Below are 26,561 nucleotides of genomic sequence, written 5' to 3'. Positions count from 1 at the left end.
TTCAAAGAATTCCAACAGATTTGTCAGGCAAGATTTTCCCTTGTGGAAACCATACTGATTACAGCCTATCATGTGCCTCCAAGTACTCCGGGATCTCATCGATAATAGTGAACTCCAACATCTTCCCAACCACTGAGGTCAGACTAACTGGCCTATAGTTTCCTTTCTTCTGCTTCTCTCCCTTCTTGAAGAGTGGAGTAACATTTTGCAATTTTCTAGTCTTCTGAAACCATTCCAGAATCCAATGATTCTTTAAAGATTATTACTAATGTCTCCATACCTCTTTAGCTACCTCTTTCAGAACCCTTGGGTGTGCACCATCTGGTCCAGTTGACTTACCTATCTTCAGACCTTTCAGTTTCCCAGGAGCCTTCTCTCCAGTAATGATAATTTCACACACTTCATGACCCCTAACACCTGGAACTTCCACCATACTGCTAGTGTCTTCTACAGTGAAGACTGATGCAAAATACTTATTCAGTTCATCTGCCATTTCCTTGTCCCCCATTACTACCTCTCCAGCATCGTTTTTCAGCAGTCCAATATCCATTCCTGCCTCTCTTTTACACTTTATTTATCTGAAGAAATTTTTGGGATCTTCTTTAATGTTACTGAGTACATTACTTTCTTAATGATTTTTCAGTTTCCTTCTGTTAATTTTTTAAAAGCTTCCCAAACCTCTAACTTCCCACTAATTTTAGCTCTATTATATGCCCTCTCATTGGCTTTTATGTTGGCTTTGACTTCTCTTGTTAGCCATGGCTGTGTCATCTTCACTTTGGAATACTTTTTTTCTCTTTGGGATGTACATATCCTGTGCCTTCCAAGTTGCTTCCAGAAATTCCAGCCATTGCTGCTCTGCTGTCATCCCTGCCAGTGTTCTTTTTCCATATCTGGCTAACTCCTCTCTCATTCCTCTGTAATTCCCTTTACTCCACTGAAATACTGATACATCTGACTTTAGCTTCTCCTTCTCAGATTTCATGGTGAATTTGATCATATTATGATCACTTTCCCCTAAGGGTCTTTTTCCTTAAGCTCTCTAATCAATTCACATTCATTGCTCAACACCCAATCCAGAATATCTGATCCTCTAGTGGGCTCAACTGTGATCTGCTCTAACAAGCCATCTCATAGGCACTCTAAAAGCTCCCCTCTCCTGTAATCCAGCACCAACCTGATTTCCCTAATCTATCTACATATTGAAGTCCCCCATGACTATTGTAATATTCCCCTTTTGGCATGCATTTTCTATTCCCCGTTGTAACTTGTAGGCAACATCCTTACTACAGTTTGGGGGTCTGTATACAACTCCCTTCTTACCCTTGCCATTACTGAGCCCTGTCCACAATGATTCCACACCTTTCAACCCTCTGTCACCTCTTTCTAACGACTTGATTTTATTTTTTACCAACAGAGCAATGCCGCCCCCTCTGCCTTCCTGCCTGTTCTTTCAATACAATGTATATTCTTGGATGTTAAGCTCCCAGCTATAATCTTCTTTCAGCCATGATTCAGTGATGCCCACAACATCGTACCTGCCAATCTGCAACTGTGCCACCAGTTCATCTTCCTTATTCTGTCTACTGTGCATATTCAAATATAACTCCCTCAGTCCTGTATTCATCTCTTTTGATTTTGTCTGCCTTTTACGTCGCAACTCATCCTGTATTCTGCAATCAACAGCCTCTTCTCACTACACATTGCTCCTGTTTGTAAACAAGCTACTTCATCTTCAGCACTTATCAGCTGCCTTTCCTAAGATACTTCTTTCATTGAAATATCTGCAGCCCAGGATACTAGTCCCACCACGCTCAACCTTTTGATTCCTAACTTTGTCTGACGTCTTACCAACATCTGTCTGCATAACCTCTCCACTAACTGTTCTGGCACTCTGGTTCCCATCCTGGTGCAACTCTATTTTAAACCCTACTCTTCAATATTAACAACCCCCCCCCTCCCGGCTCGGATATTATTTACCCTCCAGTTCAGTTGCAAACCACCCCCTTTGTACAGGTCCCTGTTTCCCTGGAAGAGAGCCCAATGATCCAAAGATCTTAAGCCCTCCCTCTCCTACACCAACACCTTAGTAATGTATAAAATTGTATAATCTGTCTAGTTGTGGCCTCACTAGCAGATGGCATGATAACAATCCTGAGATCACAACCCTGATGCTCCTGCCCTTTAACTTACCACCTAACTTCCTGAACTCCCTATGCAGAACCTTGTCATTGATTCTAGCCATTTCATTGGTACCTACATGATCCATGACTTCTGTCTGTTCACCCTTTCACTTAGGTATGCTGAGGAATTGATCTGATAATATCCCAGACCCTGGAACCCAGGAAGCAACCTACTGTCCAGGAATCTCATTTTTTCCCACAAAACCTCCTCTCTATTCCCCTAACTTACAAATACCCTTTCACGACTGGATGCCTCTTCTCCCCTCTTCTGATTCGTAGAGCCAGACCCAGTGCTGAAGACTTGACCACTGTGACTTTCCTCTGTTATGTCAATATCCCCAACAGTTTCCAAATTGATTTACCTGTTGTTGAGGAGTTGTCCATCAGGTTATTCTGCACTGGCTCCTTATCCCCATTTCCTTTCCTGACTGTCACCCAGTCACTTGTGTCCTGCATCTTGGGTGTAACTATCTCTCCATATGTCCTATCTATCACCCCCTCAGCCTCCCGAATGATCCAGAGTTCATCCAGCTCCAGCTCCTTAATACAGATTGCTAGAAGCTGCAGCTGGATGTACTTCTCTCAGATGTAGTTGTCAGGGACACTGGAGGTCTCCCCGCGTTCCCACAAGAGGAGCATTTCACTATCCTGCCTGGCATCTCTACTGTCCTAGCAGAGCAGATATAAAGAAGGGAAGGAGAAAAAAACCTTAATCTTGAGCTTTTCGTTCCATTGCTTTCTCTGACTGAAGCTTCAGAGAGCTGAGGCTGTTGCAAAGATGGCCGCTGCGCTTGTCCCTGCCTTCCTTTAATTTGCTCTTGCTAATCCATCCCAAATGCCGACTGGTCACTAGTAAACGCTTCCTTTTTCTGTCGCGACCCACTGCTGGCTTTTCTATTCGGCAGAGGACCTGTGTGAAATCCCCTCCTTCCAATGTCCAGATTGGTTGCTCTTTTTCGCTGTAATACTAATGCGACGTACTCTTTAAGCACCTCACCCACATCCAGCGTGTCCAAGCTAATGTTCCTGCTTTATCCTTGAGTGGTTCCACCTCTTATCATACTCTTGCTCCTGAGATTAGTGTAGAATGCTTTGGGATTCTCTTTAACCCTACTTGACAAGGATTTTTCATGGTCCCTTCTGGCTTTCCTGGGACATTAAGCACTCATTCCTATCCCTCTCTTAACCAAGTGTTCATTTCCAACCAAGTTTCAGTAATGGTTTTCAGTCATAGTTCCATGTACTGATCCATGCTCGAAGTTCATCACCTTTACACATAATACTCCTAGCATTAAAATGCATGCACTCCAAATTATCTGTCCTATTATATCAATTTCTTTGCTCCTGCTTGTTTTTACCGGCCCTGACATATACCTTCCTTTGCATGCCTCCATTTTCCAACCTTGTGCTCTGGTTCCCAACCCCCTGCACCAGATCCTCAGCCACTTTTGCAACTGTGCTATCATCCTATTCCTGTCCTGATTAGTGTGGCGGTGGGAGTAGTCTAGAGATTGCGTCCTTTGGAGGTCCTGCTCGTTAGCCTCTTTCCTAATTCCTTCCACTTTTTTGTGGTGACCTCTTAACTTACTCCAAGATCAAATTAACCATTCCCTTCCACATAGCCCTCCCTTTTTCTTTCATTCATATGCCTTTCTAATAGTCTCTAAAATGTCCCAAATGTATCTGCCTCTAATGTAAGACCATAAGACTTCAGAGCATAATTAAATTCATTTGGTCCATCAAGTCCACCCTGCTATTCCAAATTGGTTGATTTATTATCTCTCTCAACCTCATTGTTCTGCGTTCTTTCCTTATCCTTTGACAGCATACTGATCAACCTCCACGTTGAATATGCCCAAATGATTTGCTGTTCACAATTGTTTGTGTCAATGAGTTCCACAGACTTGCTACCCTCTTGATCATGAAATTCTTCCTCATATCTGTACTGAAAGGATGTCAATGTGTTCCTAGGCTGTACCCCCTAGTCTTAGACTCCTTCTGTATAGGAAGCATCCTCTCCACGTCTTCTCTATGTAGGTCTTCCAGTATTCAACAGATCTCAGAGTTCTCTTCTCATTCTTCCAAACTTCAAGAACAGGCCAAGAGACATCAAAAGCTCCTTATACATTCATCCTTTTATTCTCAGGATCATTTGCACGAACCTCCTCTGGACCCTCTCCAATGCCAGCACATCCTTTCTTAGATAAGGGGGCCCAAAACTGCTCATAATGTTCCCAGTGTGATCCTTATAAAGCCTCAGCATCCCATCCTTTCTTCTTAAAATGAATGCTAACATTGCATTTGCCATCAATTCCATCATCCAAATTATTGACATGTAACATGAAGTTTTTTTTCTTTGTTCTGCATTTATCCATTTATGCTTAAAAAGGTTTCACAGGATGCAGTATTTTGTCTGTGTCTGTGTGTGTGTGTGTGTGTGAATTGGTACATTTCATTCTTTATTTCAGGTTTAAAGGTTAGTTAATCTATTCTCACATCTTCTAGCTCTGTATTCATTTCCAAATTAAATCATTTCCTTTGTCAGCTTGACACCATGAAATGATTAGCTATAATCAGTCAAATCTTCAAACTGAACAGCCATTGTCAAAAAGACTCCTAGTAATCTTCACATTTCTTAGTATTGCCAAAAAGAATACTACCTACAATCTTGGAGGAAAAAAATGTTGATAATTCAGAAACTGTAATGGTCCAATGATATCTTGTTAATGGAAACTAAATTGTGGTGGTGTACAAGTTATAGTTTGAAATAGGAATCATAAGGCACATTAATGTGCACAGTTTAGTTCAAGACCTTTACTCTGCCTCATTTATTACAATATGATGAGTTATCATATTACATGATTTAGCAAAGTTATGATTTTACATTAAAATGCTTCAGTAGACAGGCATTTATATGAAAAATGACAGCAATTTAAAGGTTAATGTGGGTTTTGTGCTTGGATTTTGAAATGCCCTATGAGAACATCTCAAGTGCGCATTTTAATCAGTTTGAGCTGGAACTTTATGAAAATATATTATTTGTGTTTCTCTGCTGCAGCTGGCAGCGTATGGAGGGAAACTGATTTTCACCATCTCCGACTCCGCCACAGACGACCTGCTACGAAAGCAGAGATCTCAGGTCTTCTTAGAGGTTGGTATACCATTTCATTCTGTTCGAGTTTCTCAGATTAGAGGGCAGCACAATCCTTGTAAAATTACATGATGTTTGAAATCAGATTATTCATTCTTATTGAGCTTATCTGGCAGAGAAACATGGAGATGGTTTTCTGGCTTGAACCTACAATAGGTGAGGTGTTGGCAGAGTCCCCACCTGAAGGCATGAAACGTTTTCATGCCTTCAAGTGGTCTTCTATCCTCTCCTATCAGATTTCCCCTTCTCCAACCCTTTATCTCTTCCACCAATCAATTCCCAGCTCTTCACTTAATCCCTTCCCCCTCTCCTGGTTTCAACTATCACCTGCCACCTTGTACTTCTTCCTCCCCTCCCTCCACCTTCTTACTCTTACCTACCCCCTGCCTTTCCAGTCCCAATGAAGGGTCTCAGCCTGAAGCATCAACTGTTTATTCCCATCCGTAGATGCTGCCTGATGTGCTGAGCTCCTCCAGCACATTGTTTGTATTGCTCCAGATTTCCAGCATCTGCAGTACCTCTTGTGTCCAAGAAACATTTTCACGTTCTGGCCACATTTAACTTTCTTTTTAAGCCCAGAGGAGCCAAGTGAAAATACCATTGTTGATTGCAGATCATCAAAAAAGCAGCTGTGAATCGGGATGGGAGTAGAGAGGACTAGATCTGTCGATGTTTAGAATAGGGTCAGAGGAATGCTGGGTGAGAAGTGATGGAAGTGATCAGCAGTGGCAAAGTTGAGTTCCTTGAAAGTGTCACGGTTTTGTTTTAAAATACATTCTTTCCCTGCCTTCCCTGAGTGGCATGCTGCAGACCCATTAAAAACCTGCTGGTTTCATCGATTGTTGGAAGAATAGGATTAGCATACGTTTTCACACAAAATACAGGAGGAATTCATCAAGTCAGACAGCATCTATGGAGGGGACCAAACAGTCAACATTTCAGGCCAAGACCCTTCATCAGTTCTCAGATCTTGGGTCTGGGCTTGAAACGTCAACTGTTACTCTTTTTCCATCAATGCTGAGTTCCTCCTGCATTTTGTGTGTTGCTCAAGATTAACATCACCGACAGAATCTCTTGTATTTAATATTTATGCTTACCTTGGTTCTTTCCCAACCTCTAGAAACTATAATGACCTGCTGACCCCTCCTTATTTGAGGGATATTTGTCAGTCAGGAATTACGCTGAACTACTTCAGAATCACACAGCAAGTTTTTTTACATGTACTGGAGGGAAAATAGAGTATCAGTTCAATGTCTCATTAGAAATTTAACATCTCTGGCAATGCAGCACTCCTTGACTCCTGTACTAGGAGTTATATGTTTTAGTGTACCCATGAGTATTGCAAAAAAAATCATGGTAGAATTCTACTTGTATATTTAAACTGTCTCAGCAGTTCCCCAATCCCAACCCCACTTCCAGCTTTAAGCAGCAGTACTGTGCTGTCATTAAAAGACTATCTGAAATCTTTCCCAGAAAGGCAAATCTGCATCTGCTGTGAAGCAGGTGGTTGGCATTTGAAGAGCTCTATGAAATATGTTGACTTTTATTGTGCATGAAACAAAGATTACTGAGAAGCAGAAGGGAATTCCAGTTAATACCACATTCTGGACATTTGGAAGCTTTGATTTGAAGTTAATTTTGTTGGGGTGAAGATCAGGTACTAGCTTTAATCATTTTTTACACATAACTATATTTTCTATTCTTTATTAATATGAAAAAACATAAATTTTACCACAGTTGTTTTAGAGTTGGAAGGTTCATTAACCTTGAACATTGAACTAAGCTGATACTTTAGTGCAGTACTAAGGTGCATCAGTGTGGGAGATGCTGATACTTGAATGGGATCATAAAGTTATTTGGCCAAGCCATGCACCTTTCTGTGAAGACCATCAATGTTAATCTCTCAACAAGTACTATTGTTACAATATTTAGCGCATTTGTGTTTTTAGACCTTACAATCCCTCTTCACTTCAGAACAAATAGATACCTCATAGCACACTTGAAGGCCTAGAATATTGAAAGTACTATGTAGAAACCTTTTCTATCATTGTTTGAACTGTATGGTATCATTTTGCTTTAAAACTGATTATTAATCATATTGTACGAAAGGAATTTGAAAATGAAGTGTACAATAAGAAAGCCAGTCAATTTTATATACAAATGCAAATTACTACAGATGCTGGAAATTTGAAATAATGCCATAATATATTGGAAATATTTGGCATGTCAGAGAGCATATGTGAGGAGGGAAGCAGTGCTAACATTTCAAATTAATAAATTACGTTTTATGAACAGTGAAAACTTCAACGTATAAAGAAAATGGGATGTGAATGAAGTAACAGAAAGGGCATTATGGATTAGAAAGGAAGGGAGGGAAGATAAATTACAAAATGTGAAGGTGGTAACAAGGGAAAGAGAGTTGATAATGGAACAAATTCTGAAACAAGACGAGTTTAGATTTCACACACGAGGAAATCTGCAGATGCTGGAAATTCAAACAACACCACACACAAAATGCTGGTGGAACACAGCAGGCCAGGCAGCATCTATAGTGAGAAGTGCTGTCAACGTTTCGGGCCGAGACCCTTCGTCAGGACACGAAGATTTAGATTTGTAAGTATGGACAAGTTGTTTTCCATAGACACCAAGTAACTTGGAAGAATGATATTAGAGTTAGGGGAATGGGAGTTATGATCAGAACAGAACAATAATAGAGAATTGATTGTCAAACTTAAATAAGTTGCTCACCCAGAATCCACAATAATGTCCTAGAACATCAGGCACCAGGCAGAGGCAAAAGCGAGATGGTGGAAACTGTCTGAGACTTCCTATGTCGGGTCTTCCTTCTCCCACAGATTAATAGAGACCTGACTTACTGTATGTGCAGGGGATAAGGTAAAACTGCCATCAAAGGGTAAAGGAGAGCGTTCTCAAATGGTTCAGGTCAAGAACGTGATTCTTCAGTTACATAGTATAGAGTATTAATGGTGTAATATATTGGATATTTTGTAAGTTAATTCACAATAAGAAATTTGATTACAGATAAATAAAGAAGTTTAAGCCAATGGCAGTAAGTGGTAGTAGCACTTGCATGAAATTGGCTGACAGGAAAGGCAAATAATGATGTTTGGTTGTTCTTTGAACTGCAGGAAAGCCCACAGCACTACAGTGTCTCCCAGTGGTCTGTGTCATACTGTATTTTGATATATATTTATGACTTGGACATTATAGAGGAGATAACTTCAAAGTTTGTAAATGGAAAACTGCATAGAAATGTTAGGATCTATGAGGGGAACAAGAGCACATTTCTGAACGGCTTAAATAGACTAGTCAAGTCGCCAGAATTTTATAGAGAACTTATAGAGGAAAATGCATATTTTTGTATGAAAATTGAGGAGGCAAATGCATGAAAGAGCTGATCGCAAGTATTGAGTGATGGTGTGTGAGTTCCATGTTGATGTAGTGCTTTTCTAATCTTACAAACTGCCATGTTTGCAGCCATCATTTCACTTTGAACTGTATTCTTATCTCCAATGCAATCACTGGTGTTACTGTCTCATATTGAAGAAAGCTGCTCTCTCGCCACCACATTGAACCTTGAGCTGAATTTCTGATCTGTTAAACAACATACCACTGAGCCCGCCTATTTGCAGCTCCATTGCAGCCTTTGTCCATCCATTCTTGACAACCTTTTAATTGTTTTGTCACTTCTATTCTAATGCTCTTTTTCGACATTCCTTTGTGGTTGAAGTTATCCTGCTTCCACTCCAGTTCTGAGGAGAGGAATATGCCAACGTGCATTGTTATAATGGAGATGCTGTGCTCTGTGCCCGCTAATATGATGAACTGATAACTGAGGCTTTAGGCCTACTCTGGGCTGTTCTGGTGTTAGTATGTAAGGACTCCATCTTGGTTCAGAATGCTGTTGTTTGCATGATTTTTTTCTTACGCATCGAGTGTTGGTCTTTTATTTTTATTCTCTTTTCTCTTTAGTTGTGTTCTTTTGGGTTTCTTGCCTTGTGGCTGCCAGTGACCAAGCAAACCTCAAGATTGTATAATTTGTACATTCTTTGATAATAAGTGAATCTTGACAATTCTGCACCAGCCACCACATGATCTTGATCTAAACACATAGTCCAATAGCAAGGAGGCCCAAGGTAATTACAGACGAGGCACTGCTGCACAGACTAGTGTCCCATTACCATAATCCATAAGTGGCACTTCACTCAATCTCAAGTGCCTGTCTCCAGGGCCTCACAATGTTCTGGTCACCTTTCGCTCCTGGCATTACTATCCTGCTCCCCAAATTCCTCACACCGCCACGTTTGAACCTTCGTGTCCCTGCCGCTACATATCCTGTAAATTCCTTATACCTCTAACACCTGGAGTAATTGTTTCACTGATATACGTCACTTAAAATGATCTACTTTCTGCACTTCATCTTGCATTGGGCAATTCGTTTCATGCAAGGAACTAACTCAAGGCAACATTATTTTTCTGCGTGTTGAATCACAGTCTAACTCTGTCCTTTGTTCTCTTTAGGGAAACGGTATCCACATAAGCAGTAATGGTGACGGGATTGAACGGGATCCATTGAACAAGCACACAGAAATGATAGTTCTACAACCCGAGAACTTTATCATCCATACAACTGGGTCACCTGTGAATAGAAAGGACTTCATGACTGTTCTGGCAAATATTACCCGTCTTTCAATACAAGCCACCTATAATAGTGATCGCACTGCCATCTATAGGTAGAAATTATATTTTATTATTGCAGTCCATTTTTCTTTGCATTATTTCAAAATCTCAGTATTATTTGCTGTGCTTAGGACACTTAACTGTGAGTTTTAATGGTAAATTTCACACTGGTCTGGGAGATGAGAACAACAGTGAAAACAGAAAAATTATCCACTGACAACTATTAGCACTCTTTGTCAATGTATCAATAGCTCACGGAAAAGGCAAGGGCGATCGAAAGTAAATTGTGACAAGTTAATCAGATGTGTTATAATAAAAAAAAGCAGTTCCACGCTCCTACCCCTTCTGAGGCAGTCCTCTTGGTGACTAGCTTCCATTTCCTGTGTTCCAGGGTAGCTGATGAGGTCAATATAGAACCCACAGACTCTGCCGCATAATTCCACCCGCAGTTGTTCTGCCCCTTTACTGGTATTAGTATTTCGTTTGATTTTTAATGGCCTGAAAATATGAAAGCTGCTATGTAACTATTCTTAGTGGTGAAATAAATTAAAATGGATTTTCCACCCGGATAATTGGCCAAGATACAATGTGATTGGCTGGTTTTGTGATCTGAGAATTAAACTGAATTTGATGACCACAGCCTGCAAATATAGGTAAGTATGAAAATTTGTAAACTGATAATTGGGCCAATAAGGTCTCGATGTATTGTCTGAACCGTCGCGACAGGACAGGAATTTACAGACTGTGTATAAAAAGCTGATTAGATTAGCTTTATTTATTGGTCACGTGTACTTTGAAAAGTCGAAACCTGCAGTGAATTGCATCACTTGTATCATCGACCAACACAGTCTGAATATGAGCTGGGTGGCGGTCCTCAAGTGCCACCATGTTTCTGGCACCAACTGTAACATGCCCACAACTTGCTAACAACTTCCTGACCCTAACCTGGGCATTTTTGGAATGTGGGAGGAAACCAGAGCACCCAGAGGAAATCCACATGATCACAAGGAGAAGACACAAACTCTTTACAGACAATGGCAGGAATTGAACCCCTAGCACTGGCACCATTAAGCGTTGTGCTAACCACTATGCTGCCTGTTTTGGAATGCTGAGATTTGGAATTAAGCAAAAGTGTTCTTTTCACGAAGATAACCAGAGTTGTTTGAAAAACAATCTAGTGCTTTCCTGGCATATATGATGAAATAACTCTTCTCAGACTTCCAGCTGGGTACAGGTATCAATTATAACCAGTATTTCGATGACAAACTCTGCCATCTTCATCAGGGATGATGCCTGAGCACGTCTAACCTGGTGGTATTTATACCCCCATAGTCTGTCCTTCTTGATTGGTTACTCCTCATCCAATCACTCTCCCACCTTGTTTACAATCAAATTTTAGTTTTTACCTAGATCTAGTCCTTAATCTTTGTTAATATTCTTTTCCTATAATTTTATTTCAACCCTCTGGTCGTGTGGATTTCCTCTGGGTTTCCTCCCATATTCCAGAAGAATTTTGTCAAATACGAAGGTGTCGCTCTGAGTAAGAACTGGAATTTGATTGTAAGCAAGGTGGGAGAGTGGAAACCTGATTAGATGAGGATGAACCAATCAGGAGGGCCGGACTACAGGGCTATAAATACCACCGGACTAAGACACGCCCAGGCATCATCTCTGAAGAAGATGGCAGAGTTTGTCATCAAAATGTTGGTTATGATTGCTACCTATAACCAGCTGGAAGCCCGAGGAGAGTTTATTTGTTGGGGCTTATTTCATTCTGGTTTACTACCTATGAATCCTCTGAACAAAAATGTTATTAGAGCAGCAATTTTGTGATTATTCAAATGAATTTAAACGTAATTAAATATTGTGAAATGGACATTTTTCTGAACTCTTTTTATTTTGTGCCTGAACAGTTTGCGCTCTGTTGTGCTGCAGACAGCTAATGGAAATTCCATAGGCCCAAGCAGAGCTTCAGGTGTTGAGATTTGCCAGTGCCCCCCAGAGTACCGTGGCACTTCGTGTGAAGTAAGTATCAGTTCCAGAATCTGGATAATGCTGCTTACCAATTTCAACCCTTCATATTTATCATTCATTATTGATATAATAGAGAAAAATGTCTTTATCATCTTAGAAACATTGAGATCTGTATCTGGCAAACTGAACTGAGATGCTGGTACAGGGGCAAGTGTCGCTATTGTGGTAAAATGATCACTGGTCTATACGGATTAGTGATCTTACAGCCTCCTGAAGGATTCAGGGAACCTGACTCTCAGCAATGCCGGTGCAGCATCCTGAAGACGAAGGACGGACGGCACTGGGGCGGAAATTAAAGGTCCCGAAATTGGAAAGTGAAATGGTGCACAGCCCCGCACCAATTAAAGCACCAGGGCCCGAGGGTGGGAAATGAGCCACTGTTCAGAGCTGTCTGCTTGTGTTTGGCCCGTCTCCCTCTCTTCTCATTACTACCATTGCGCGGGAGGTGAAGGAATCTTGGGTCCTGCACCGCCAGATTCCGGTGCAGTTGCTGCCCTGTAGCTGTCAGGCTCCTGGACAGGGTTCAGTGTCTCAGCTCTTTCGGGGGCTTCACAGCCCACCTTCCATATATTATTTGTTTACTTTTTAAAATCGTTTGCATGATTCATCATCTTTTGCACACGGGATGTTTGTTGGTCATTGTGGTACGTGGTTTTTCATGGAAGCTGTTGTCGCTCTTAGTTTTGTGGCTGCCTGCAGGAAGATGAATCTCAAGGCTGTTTATGGTATACATACCTTGATAATGACATTTACTTTCAACTTTGATGCTTAGGAGTTCAGAAGATAATAAAGCAGAAGGATTTTGCATCTGTTGAATTGAATAGAAGAGAATCCTGTGGAGATTTCTGATCTTTGCACCAAGTTCTCATTAAATATACCAGCTATTCTATAAATGAGCTCTGAGCTAACTTGAGAAATTCAGGTCTACATTTTAGAGGTTATATTACTGTAAAGATTACGAAGGTAATTTTATACTCCTGTTAAAATAATATATGTTGGCTCAGTTCTGCACAGAATGGATGACGTTCCCCAAATTGACTGTCATCAGTAAGCCAGAAAAGTGTCATTCACCAGGGTATGGATTAGTCATTCAGAGGCTGGGATTAACAATCCACTTATCTGCATGTATCCTGCCTGGACCGCTGGAGAATTTAATCAGTAACGATGTCCATGAGACTCTCAGATACCCACAAAGTCCATCTAGTTCATTAACAACCTTGATAGAAGCAAATTTCCTTCCCGCCCATTGTGCGGCCTATTTGTGATTCCAGATCAGAAGCCTAGTGCAAATAGCAGAGTGAATGAACCATCTCACACAATACCCACCTGTCTGTCCCATCAGTCACCTCATGCTTCAACTGGCCATGCATTGGCATCATTAGCCACCTGAGAATCCACAGAAATAGGATCGAAGAACGTTATCCTCAATCCTGAGGAATTACCTAAAGGGAGAGAAGGTGAAGCTGGACATGTTCTTCTTGATGCAAGAGTTCTTTGTTGCATCCTTTGTGTCTCATTAATCACTGGTCAGATTCATCCGTAACAATTGTATGGTTAGAGTAGTTCACTTTACCTGTATTTTGGAGATATTGAACTAAGTCAAGAGTCCATGGAAGAACATGACAATGTTATTGCTGAAGTATTCAAAACATAAAGATCTGTGAGTTGTTTCAAAATGACTAAGATATTGTGGTCTTTACTTCAAGCAAAAGGAAATAATTTTCTATCCCCTTCCCCGCAGCCAGTATCAGAACTGTTGTATTTGTTTTTTTAATTTTAACCAAGCAGGTTCATTTGAGCTCCTCAGACAAATAAGTCGAGAAGAGACGTACTCAGAGCTGCAGCCCTTGAAAACTCATTTATACTGTGGTTGTACGCGCTAGTCCTCCCTTTGTTAGTAAATGTAAATGCATTAGATCTGATAAAGAATATCATTTCAAGTCCATAATGATTAATGACCTGCATGCGTTTTGCATTTATCCTAATGTCTGTCATTAAGGTTCAAGCAAATGGCTTGACATTGTGCCGACGCAGTTAATCACTGACTGAAAAAACAATTAAAAATTTACAGTTGTCTCCAGCATTGTACAGAGACTTATATTATTCATCTTTTGTGTTGGTATTGTCATGCTTTTTGCTTCAGTTTTTTTTGGCATATCCTGTCCTGTCAGTTCGAACTGCTTTTCTGTAACAATTGCTGACTTTCAAATCATCTTATTACACTACAAGCAATTAACTAAGTTAGTACATATAATTTAGAATTTATAATTCAAATTAAAACTTAGAGTTAAAAAACTGTGTATAATCTATTTGCAATCATCACGCACTGCCTTAGCAGAACTGCTGGAGAGAACTGTAAAACTTAATCGAATTTAAAGTAATTAGATTTATGATTTTTTAATCATGAATATGAGTTATCTCCATGAATTCATCTCATAAAACTACTAAGCAGGCATCATAGTTTGCACCCTGTACAGTGTTGAGGACATTTGACATATTATTTAAGAATCACCTTGAGATCTTTCTGTTAGGGGTCATTGTAGGTAGGTTTTTTTGATTTGTATTTTTTAAGGATGATGGTGCCAGCGTACAACACTCCCTCAGTGAACATCTTCCAGAGAGCTCACGAAAATACCTTTTTTACTTCTTTTGCATCTGTTTTTCCCATTAAATGTGTTTCTGGCACTGTTGGAGCCTGTGATTTACAGTTTGGAGATTGTTTGAGTGATCCAGAGCTTTGCTGTCTCTGAGAAGATTCCAGGAAGTGAGCGTGTACTTGGACGGCCTCGATGTGAAGAAACTTCGAGACAGGGTGTGACCTGACATTTGACTCCATTTCACCATTTAAAGCATCCGTTAATCTCTGATTAAAGCGTCAAGGAAGATTGAGGCATTAGGGCGAATGCAAAAGGTGAACGAGAGTTTCAGCGCCCTCTGCTGGAGAAGGAATCTGTGAGCGGCCTATCGCTATGTGGCTCACTGTGGCAGACGGGTAGGCCTCTCTGCCTCATGTGGTGTCCCTCTCTTTTGATGAATGTTGGTGAAATCATAGCATGGTATCATGGTTCTGCGTTACGGATTGAACTATTGTGGTTATGCACTGTGGATTTATTGTCAGACTTACGCCTTTTATGTTCTGTGTATTTTATCGCCCGTTCCTTTTCTATTTTATTGTGAAAGGGGAGGGTGTTTGGGGGGAGTGGTGTTGTTGCTCTGTTGTGTTCTGCTCTTTTTTTGTGTTGGGGAGGGTATGTCTTTTTTGGGGATCAATGTTTCTGTTTTGTGCAGCGAGGGGTATTTTGGGGGTTGATGATCCAGATGCTGTGTGGAGTGGGGGAGTTTACTGTTTCTCTCTTTGTTTTGTGATTTTGGAAGGGGTTGATGATTGGGATGCTGTACTGGGACTGTACTGGGAAGGCGGGTTTCATGTTTCTCTCCGAACAACTTAAATATTCTTTAAAAACACAAAATGCTGGCAGAACTCAGCAGGCCAGACAGCATCTATGGGAGGAGGTAGTGACGACGTTTCGGGCCGAAACCCTTCGCATTAGGGTTTCGCATTAAATATTCTTTCTTTGTTTTGTGGCTACCTGGAAAATACAAATTTCAGAGTTGCATAGGGATACATATTTTGATAATAAATTAACCTTTTAACCTTTAATTTCTCAACCTGGATGAGTTAATGCGTTGATTTAGAATTCTGCCCGTTACTTGCTAAACACCAGATTAAATCTATTTGGTTGTAATAGGAAGCACTGTTCTGAGGCTGTTTTCAGTCAAAATGTTTGCCTGAATTTTGTAGCACCACTAATGAGACTATCAGTGCTCAGGATTGTTACCGATTAAATTGGAAAGCAAATTCAAGTGACTCCACACGTTCACTTAAGCACAGAAATCAGGAACTGCTATCCAAGTTAGCTCACTCCTACAGAAATTGGGCTATTGAGATGCGTGTATCGTACCTTGGTGACAGTTATTCTTAATAAAGTGATTTCTCTCATTGTCTATTCAGTTAATGGCACGATTAAGTTTAATTATCTGCCAAACAATCTCTCTGATGTTGATATTCTACTTCTATCAAGCGGGGAGAGTAATTCCATCGGTTTCTAATTATTATTAAGGATCCCTGTATATATTTACTTGTTTGGCTCCGTTCTTTCTGACGATGATTTATATTTCTCTATTTCCCATCTTTTTTTCTGCCTGTATTTTGTTTTCTGTACATAATTCTACAATAAAACAGATATTCCCATTTAAAATTCATACATTAGATCCTGAGCTGTACAAAAATAAACATTTCATTTCATGCGTGAGCGATAATAAACCTGATTCTGATATAGGCACGTGGCCAGGTCTTTAAGGCGTTGGACTAGCGATCTGAAGGTCGTGAGTTCAAGCCCCAGCTGAGCGAGGCACTTAACCACACACTGCTCCAGTCTACCCAGCTGAAAATATGTACCAGCAAAATTCTGGGGGATTAACCTCGCGATAGACTGGCATCCTATCGGAGGGGGGTGGGAGGGGGAGTCTCGTACTCTCAGTCGCTTCACACCACAGAAACCAGCATAAACACTGGCCTGATGAGCCTATAAGGCTCGGGACAGACTTTAACTGATATAGTTCTCTATTGTGGATTGAGAGTGGGAAGGGGATAGTGAGAGAGAAAAAGAAGGGAGAGAGGAGGGAGTAGGAAGCACCAGAGAGACATTCTGTAATGATCAATAAACCAATTGTTTGGGATCAAATGACCTTGTCTGATGTCTCAAGGATGGTGTTTCTGCACCCATGCCAACCCTCACCCCTGCACTCCTTCTCTGCTACCTATCCCACATCCCACCTGCAGTCCCACATCCACCCTCGTCATTCCCAATACCCTTTGCTCTTGCCAGATTTACAGACTCACTCTCTGCTCCATATAGACAAATACAGTAATGTACAAAAGTCTTAGGTACCGCGCGCGTATGTGTGTCTCTAAGATTTTTGCACAATACTGTATATGCCCTAAAAGGGTACAGTGTTAGGGTAGTTTAGGGGCCTGGATTAACAGTCAAGAGACTAGAGTTCAGATCCCACCATTGTAACAGTGAAATTTAAATTCAGTTAATAGTCAAGAATTTTGGAAAAATAAACCCTGTAGTAATGAAGACACATAAAAAATACTGAGTGACTGGATTAGAAATCCACCTGCTTTTCCTAATGTTCAGAAAAGAAGCTAACTATATATATTTTTTAAACCTGGTCTGATCTGTAAGCCCCTCCAAACCCATTAATTGGTTGACATGTAAACCAATCAGATTATGAGCAGTTAGGGATGAACAATAAATGCTGGCTTGCCAGTCATGCACAGGTCCTGAAAGATGACTAAATAAAAACAAACATGTTGTGTGTCTTGTACACGTGTCCTTGGACAAATTTCAGTCCTTATGAGCCTTAGTGAAGATCTGTCAGTCTTTTTGATTAAAAAGACAGTGTAGTTACTTGTTCAATTCACAAGGAATAGAAATCCCCTGCAGAGGGCACCTTTTCTAATTACCAAATGTTCCAGTGCAAAATCTTTGGCAACTCCCAAATACAATGAAATTTTTGGTGCTATTAATTTTCCACAGACTTCAAAAATCCAGGCCAAAATCAGAGAGGGAGCATTCTAAACTTACTCAAACTTTTTTTTCCACAATGAAAGTCAATTTTATTCACAATATTTGTAAAAACACAATGTATCCTTTCACAGTGTTATACAAAGCATTCTACTTATCGGATATATCTATATTCAGTATGACATCAATGTTCTTTTCAGAGTTTTAATTACTAGTGATTTTTAGCTTGATAAATGTAATCGGAAGGTATTCGTCTTCTCACAGGTATTCCACATCTCCATGAGTACAAAAATCTGATAGTCCCCTCATTCACTTGCTGTATATTCATATATTGAAAGCTGAAAGGCTAAAGAAACTACACCTTATTTGATCACAGATAACCTTATGATCGTTAAATGCATAACGTTTCACATGTCATGAAAGCTACTAAAATAGAGTAAGTGCTTTTTGCATGAGTCAATTAACAATATATTTTCCTCGTTATAGTCCTGTGCGCCTGGATACAGACGAATCAATGGCACCCTCTATGGAGGAGTCTGTGTACCATGTTTTTGCCACAGCCATTCTGCCTCCTGCGATGACATCACTGGGGAATGTTTGGTATGTATGGAAAAAAAACAATGTTTCTGAAACTCCAACTCCATTTTTAGATCTTGATTTGACATAATTATCATTGTTGTAGAAGTTTTTCTTGTTTATTGACAAACCATGGAATTATATTTATAATGCACGTGAATCGATTGAACATTCAGTCGAATGGTTTGGCTGATTAAGTTTGATAAACTTCTGAATAATTAGATGAGTTTTGGAGCCAGACCTTTAAGTTAGATAAATCACAAGCAAAATACAAGGTTAGTTGGGAGGGTGAGTAGATGATTTATTAGAATAAAGTCATGTTGGAAAATCAGAATGAATCTAATTCTGGAAAAAACATGATGTATTGAAAATAGATCACATGGTTACATTGACTTAACCATGTAATGATTTACATTGAAATAATGCGTGTAATATAAAGAAAAAAAATGAAGATTAAATCACAAATGAACCATTATAAAGTTTTAATCAACAGTACAGCACATTCTGCAGCTTCTCAATGAGTAATTCTAAGTCCCACACTCAATGGAGGAAAATTGCAATACAGAAGCTATTACACTAATGAAAAGTAACTTGAGTAGGTCATTCATCAGATACGAGTGTTTGTCCACAGAAAATACATTTAGATGTGACACATGAAATTCAAGATGAAAATTGTGTTGTTTTTCATAATTAAATAGATAATATATTCAATAATAATTCTATACTTTTCAAAACTGGAGTACTGCAACGAGCATGCAATATTACTCGAAAGCAAATAAAACTGCAGGAATCTAAAACAAAGCTAGAACATAGACAATCGAGTCACATCTGTGGAAAGAGAAAACAGTTCATGGTTCAGGTCAAAGATCCTTCATCAGAAATGCAGCATTACCAATCCAATACAAGATTATATTCAATATTTATTTAAATCACACATTTTATGGTGGAGCACACATCTGTTTATTTTACCATAGAAATGCTTGCTTAAGTGTATTGTTAAATTTATCATTTTTATATTCCCTGCAATATTTGTTAATTCATTCTTTCTTTATACATGTATGGTATGTTGTTCTATCTGCTAAATTAGTTAAACATTGCAATCAATAAACAACTATAATTGTTACCAAAGGCTTGAAGGTGAAAACAGAAGAAATTGCTAAATAATCAAAAAGGTTGAATTATTTTGATACTAGTTTCTAATCATACTTTATCAAATAGTTACTTCTGAAAGCCTCAGCAATAAATTTGGTACAGTATATCTTAAGTTACATAATATGTATGTAAGGATCATCAACAGCAGAATGGTTTCATTTAGTACGTGGAGAAAGTTTCTAGCATTTAGACTCTCGGGATTTGTTGATACTGTAAATTGTAGAATGGCTTGTAGATAGCTACATAACCATTTCAAAGTACTCTTACCTGATGATCAGTGGAAAATGGTGCCAGAAACTTACTACTTAATTTCTCTTCTATACAGTGAGTCAGAATGTGTTCTAGAAAGTACTTGCATTGTAGATCAGAAAAAGATAATTTGTTTTAAAAGAAGGCCTTAATTGGTTTACAGCACTGAAGCTTGAGTATTTTGGCTTTTCATGATATCCATATTTTAGATGAAAGTTAGAAACAGAGAAAACCTACAGCACAATACAGGCCCTTCAGCCCACAAAGCTGTGCCGAACATGTACTTACTTTTAGAAATTATCTAGAGTTACCACTAGCCTTCTATTTTTCTAAGCTCCATGTACCTATCCAAGAGATTCTTGAAAGACCCTATTGTATCTGCCTCCACCACTGTCGCCGGCAGCCCATTCCACGTACTCACCACTCTCTGTGTAAGAAATACTTAACCCTGATATCTCCTCTGCACCTAGTTCCAAGCACCTTAAAACTGTACCCTCTTGTGCCAGCTATTTCAGCCCTGGGCAAAAGCCTCTGACTATCCACACGATCAATGCCTCTCATCATCTTATACACCTCTATCAGGTCACCTCTTATCCTCCTTCGCTCCACGGAGAAAAGGCTGAGTTCACTTGAGGGCATGCTCCCCAATCCAGGCAACATCCTTGTAGGTCTCCTCTGCACCCTTTCTATTGTTTCCATATCCTTCCTATAATGAAGCGAACAGGACGGAGCACAGTACTACAAATGGGGTCTGATTAGGGTCCTATATAGCTGCAACATTACCCCTCGGCTCCTAAACTCAATCCCAAGATTGATGAAGGCAATGCACCATATGCTTTCTTAACCACAGAGTCAACCTGCACTGCAGCTTTGAGTGTCCTATGGACTTGGACCCCAAGATCCCTCTGATCCTCCGCATTGCCAAGAGTCTTACCATTAATACTATATTCTGTCATCATATTTGACCTACCAAAATGAACCACCTCACACTTATCTGGGTTGAACTCCATCTGCTACTTCTCAGCCTAGTTTTGCAAACTGTCAATGTCCCGCTGTAATCTCTGACAACCCTCCAAACTATCCACAACACACCCAACCTTTGTGTCATCAGCAAATTTACTAACCCATCCCTCCACTTCCTCATACAGGTCATTTATAAAAATCACGAACAGTAGGGATCCCAGAACAGATCTCTGAGGCACTCCACTGGTGACCGACCTCCATGCAGAATATGACCCATCTACAGCCATTCTTTGGCTTCTGTGGGCAAGTCCGTTCTGGATCTACAAAGCAATGTAGATCGCATGCCACCTTACTTTTTCAATAAGCCTTGCATAGGGTACCTTGTCAAATGCCTTGCTCAAATCCATATACACTACATCTATTGGTCTACCATCATCAATGTGTTTAGTCATATCCTCAAAAAATTTAATCAGGCTCGTAAGGCATGACCTGCCTTTCACAAAGCCATGTTGACTATTCCTAATTTTTGACAGAGTACTGAAAAATTTCAATTCTGTTAACTCCTATAAAAATTCCTTTTAAGAAGGCTCTCAAGAGCTCTTGTCAGCTGTTGAAGCCAGTTGTTGATCAAGTTGTTATTTCTGAAATGTACAAATTCCTTGTGGTGCTTAACTGTAGTCTCTCAAAGAATAAGGATTTGAACTTTTCTGAAAGATTTTCTGCAAAGTTTGTAAATACATTCCTGTGAAATGCAAAGTCAATTCCATTTAGGTATGAGAGATTCTGAAATGTTTTTAATCCATCTTACAACTTACTCCGCTCTCATTTTCCTCTTCTGATCTATAATGGTCCTTCATGCAGCAGAGCTGTCATATTCCACTCTTTGACCTGGAGAAGTGCTGCCAGTTAGCTCAATTCTGTTTTCACCCAGTGACCAGAAATGTAAAATTGTACCAGGGATTGCCAAAGGTCTATTTGCCTTGGTTTCCTTTCCTTAATACATTTATAAATTGAATGGCAATAGAGTGACTGAACTCTTTGAAATGTTTTATTACAGAGAGTCAGCCTGCAAACGTAAATCGTATCTTGCCTTCTTGTGGGTCAGGTATTGAAGAGCATGCAAATTATTTAGGAAATGGACTGTGAGACAGGAGACGGAGAGTAGGGATAATGAGCAGGAATTCATTGGTAAGATGTGCTTAATGGTGTCTTGCAAGGATCGGTGCTGACTCCATAACTCTTCACTTTATTTATTGATGAGGGAATAGAAAGACACGTGTCCAGTTTTGGAAAATAGCACTAGGAGGAAAAAAATGAAAGGAAAGGAAAATAGAATATGTGAGTATTTTTATCTATGGATTGCTTGAAATAAAAGAAAGATTAGCAGAAGTTTTTTGAAATCTTTTACACACCTTTCCAGGAGTAACTCTTTGGGTAACAGAGACCATCAAACAACTATTTTGATCAGAGACGTGATGCAACATAGGTTTACTCTAGTGACACCAAAGAATTAATAAATGTATTAAACAGTATAGTTATATTTCTGAGAATTTAGTTTGATATTTTTGAGATGGCGATTGTGGCAGAGGAGTCTGGCATGTTGTCCAGAAGCAATGATTCTGTATATTTATATTATTTGACCTTTCTGTGGAACAGCTCTGCAAATTTAGACAATTAGTCTTTGTTGCATTCAAAATCAGGGCTTAGGGTCAGTGGTCATTTTATATTTAAGTTTTTAAAAATTTTTAGAAAGGCGGTTATGATACAACTACAAGTGTTCCTAAATCATTTTAGAGTGCAGTTGAGTATCAGCCGTATTGCTGTATGTCTTCTGGTCCTACATTTCAGATGGGCGATGACTGGCAGATTTCTGTCTCAGAAGGACTGCAATGAGTGAATTGGGTTTTAAGACAATCTGCTAATTTCATCATTGATAGTTGAGTTTTATTTGTAATTGTTTTTAAATTCCAGATTATTTACTGAATTTATGTTCCACAAATCCTATTTTGCATTTGATGTTGTATCTCTGGATGCTGGTCCAGATGGCTGGGTTACTAGACTGGTAACTTGATCACTGTACGCCCAGCATATCAAAATGTCACATGCCACAAAGCCATATTCTTTACTCTCTCAGAACAACCACAAAAAAGAGTACGTAGTTAACTGGAGGTCAGGCAAGACTGTATGATCTTAAACCCACAGCAGAGATTGTACTGTCTGTCATCTGACCAACCATTACCGAGTCCATGATATAATAGAGACCAGCTAGGCATTGAGGGAGTAGAATACTTTGCAGTTGTCATTGTCCATATCTCTCATTTAGCATATGGGACCCACAATGGAATATGTCTTCATTCAATGCAACTCGTGCTCACTTTGCCTGCAGTTATCTGAACAGCAGATGTACTGTTCCTTGCTTTCTTGTTATGGAGAGTGACCGGAACCTACCAAATGCAAAGATGGACAGGAAACCCTGATAATTAATTCCAGCTTCAGGCTCATTAAAATTAACACACGAGAAACAGTGGTAAAGCACTTGTTGCACTGAAGTTGGAATTGTGACTGGCGCATATGGCGTGCTTTAGGGTACTCTAAACAGAGTGGAGCTATCTTGTGCACTGACCATTGTTCAGGTAAGAGAGTTTCTCCATGAAATCTTGGGTGAGTTTTGCCTTCTGCTGAGAGGTCTTTCCTGTATTAGGACAATAAGACACTGGAGCAGAATTAAGCCATTTTGCCTATCATGTCTGATCCACCATTTGATCTTGGCTGATTTACTTTGCCTCTCAACCCCATTCTCCTGGCTTCTCCCTGTAACCGTTGACACCCTCACTAATCAAGAACCTGTCAACACCCACTTTAAGTATACCCAAAGACTCGGCCTCCACGGTCGTCTGTGGCAATGAATTCTACAGATTCACCACCCTCTGGCTAAAGAAATTTCTCATCATCTCAGTTCTAAAGGGATGGCCTTCTGTTCTGAGGTTGTGTCCTCTCGTACTAGAATAGGTTCTACTATTGCAGGAGTTCCTAACTTTTTTTGTGCTATGGACCAATACCATTAAGCAAGGGGTCCATGGAACCCCTAAACTACTGAAAGCATCTTCTCCACGTCTATTCAAATTCTGATGGTTGTTCCCTTTTATCTGGCTAACCTCACAAATATTAGAGGTTAACTATTGAAAGGGAACTATCCATCAAAACTCTGTGAGATATTGGGGTTTGCATGTTCTCAAGTTCAGTCAAGGTTTGTTGGATTACAAAAAGACACGTTCCACCCTCTGGAGAAAATCTGTTGTCCATATTGAATCTTCAGAAATTCTAGATTTGGCTGGATTTCTTAACAACTGGATTTGGAGACTCCCCAACTTTTTTCAGTTTCACTTACATGCAGATCGTTACGATTCCTGCTGTTACATACTTGCAGTTTGAACATGGGACAGTGGGATGATGTAATGATCTTCTGAGTGGGATAAGGTAATTATCTCATGACCGTGGGGTGATGTTATGTCACGTGATGGCACGTTCCAAATGGTATTTAAACAAAGCCGCGGTTTATGACGCAGTTCTCATTTTTATTTTTGTGCAACGTTGTTGTTGCCGGTCGGAGGTGTGGAGGCTCCACCTGTTTTGTTTGTTGCACGTTTATTTTTCCCTCACAGTCCGGTACCGGAGAGTAAAGGCATTACCGGAGTTATCCGAGTTCAAAGGATTGGATAAAGTTAACGTCGTTCAGCGTTTTGGGGAATGATAGACCTTTGACTTTGTTCCGGAGTTGTGGCATGCATATTTGAGTTAAACCCCTGCAAGGTCAGGAAGGTTTGTGCAGTGACCACCCTCCAGTCAAAAGGTCAGTTCCTTTTATTTCCTCGTGATTTCTTCGAACAAGGCATCTCTCAGCTGTGGGATCAGCAGATTCATCGTTACTTTGAAGGAATCATTTGTTTCGGGGAAGTCTCTCCTTACTGACTGTATAAATCACATGGACTTTTGAATTTACCACTTTAAGTTTGTGCTTGGATGAGAACTCGTTAAGAACAGTTTCTAAGTTTGACTGTTTGTTCGATATTGCCGCCTAACTGTTAACTTCCGTTTAAGTTAGTCATCTGTTTACTTCTCTGAGTTTTGAGTAGAGGTTAACAAATCTCTGGATTTGTTTATAAACCCTTTCTCAGTTTCATATCGATTGCTGTGCATTCGTAACACTGCAAACAGCCTTGGTAACTAGAAGGGATTTGTGGAGACAGTTGCTTCTTGAAAACGTGATCAACTACAAGTTTAAGAGATAACATTTACTTTGGCAGGGCTGCTGTTAGGATTGAACATTTGACCATCATGAGGTGACTGTATAAAACCAGACTGCAGCATTGGCCAGGATGGATCAGTGTACAGATGGATTAGCTGGTACATTGTAAACAGTTCACATCCAAGTGTTTGTTTCTACTCAGTTTACTTTTGGGGCTAATGCTATTAAGTTTCTGTTTCACTTAGATAGCAATTATGTGTATATTTTAAATTGAGTCAAATGGTACAAGATTTTATTACTCTGTAATGAAACTCCTGCGGCATATTCTGGAGTTATGGAATAGAGCAAATATTAATTTCAACAGCAACCAGATCCAAATGTGGATTGTAGATTGAATTTAAAATGCATCCCAGAACAATGGTCTTCCTGGAACTGCAGACTGGAGTCAATTGCAAAGCAGGAAACAATTGACCTGAGATGTCTGCATATGCATGACTGCAACCCAGAGACAGCGGTGATCAACACTCACTTTGGCATTTGACGTGAAGATTTGGAAATAATATGTAATTCAAAGGAAGCATTATGAATGCCTTGTAACTTTAGAAACTGTCCTGCTGTTGCCTTTAATCTTTAGTATATAAAAACATGATGTAGTGTTGGGTCAGGGTGCTTCTCACCAGAGTGACTCCGCTTGTGTGGGCCGAGAAAAGCTGTGTGTCTCTCTGGTGGCTTCCGTTGACAGTCTGAACAAAACTAGTAGGCCTTTTTACCCAGAACTGTTGGTAGCCTTGTGCCTGATACTTAATGATTAGACATGAGATCCATAACATTAAGCTAAAAACTGCTTTCCCCTTATTCTAAACCCTTTTGTGATCAACATATATGTCAACTTGACAATCCTTATTAACTCAAGAGTAATTTTGTTTTTATCTAATTTGGCAAAGCATAAAGCTTACAGCTACTTTCATCATTTTATTACCTCAATAATGGTAGATGGATTGCTTTTGTGTATTGGAATGACAAAATTAGCTTTATACTGCAATGCTTCCTTCATTTTAATGTCCTTTTTGTTTGTTTTCCTTCCTAAAATATTTTCTATTTTAATGCAACAGGTTAGCTCTAATGAAAGAAGAACACTCAACTAAATGCTATTTTAAATCTGAAATATTTATTATTAACTACTGCTCATACTTCATTGGCTCAGTTAAATATGTATGATGAACCTGTGGTTAATAATGCAAGATAGTAAACAATTTATATTAATGCTACATTAAAAGACTGGCATCTGGAAAACCAGTGCATAATATTCTTCAGTCATGGATGTGCAATTGAAAATCAATTTTTGCTTACCAAAGTGAAACAAAAATGATCATTATTACATCGCTTTGCGTATCTGGAAATTTGATGAGTGATTTCTGCATCATCATGCACAGGATGAATTAATTGTTTGCAATATTTCATTTGGAGCTCTGCATTGAAGCATGTTTTGTGTTGGCCTTGGCATGATCTTTATTGACCACATGGCACAAATTGATTTTTATAATAGTGGGCTGGATTAGGATCCCAACAGGTCCTTTGACTTGTTTTCTAATGATCCCTCCGCCTATAACCCCATGATGTCACTCACTACACCAAACAAACTGAGGCATAATTCAGTCCCACACAACATCCCAGTATACTCCATCAGAGCTGACCCATCCCTCCCCCATCCC

The 26,561-nt window shown here is 39.7% G+C and overlaps 1 protein-coding gene across 2 annotated transcripts in view; it reads left to right on the top strand.

Annotated features, from left to right (window-relative positions):
- lama2 (laminin, alpha 2) overlaps window positions 1-26,561 on the top strand; it is a 374,730-nt gene that overhangs the window by 160,048 nt on the left and 188,121 nt on the right. For both annotated transcript variants that reach the window (XM_073057306.1, XM_073057305.1), the window contains exons 13-16: window positions 5,242-5,334; window positions 9,877-10,088; window positions 11,949-12,060; window positions 18,150-18,263. In XM_073057306.1, coding sequence (XP_072913407.1) covers window positions 5,242-5,334; window positions 9,877-10,088; window positions 11,949-12,060; window positions 18,150-18,263 — 531 coding nt within the window. The remainder of the gene's footprint in view (window positions 1-5,241; window positions 5,335-9,876; window positions 10,089-11,948; window positions 12,061-18,149; window positions 18,264-26,561) is intronic.

The sequence above is a fragment of the Hemitrygon akajei genome, chromosome 9, assembly GCF_048418815.1.
Source record: "Hemitrygon akajei chromosome 9, sHemAka1.3, whole genome shotgun sequence".
Lineage (NCBI taxonomy): Eukaryota > Metazoa > Chordata > Chondrichthyes > Myliobatiformes > Dasyatidae > Hemitrygon > Hemitrygon akajei.
The sequence above is the reverse complement of the archived record's forward strand: the minus strand, read 5'-3'. Positions and strand labels throughout refer to the sequence as shown.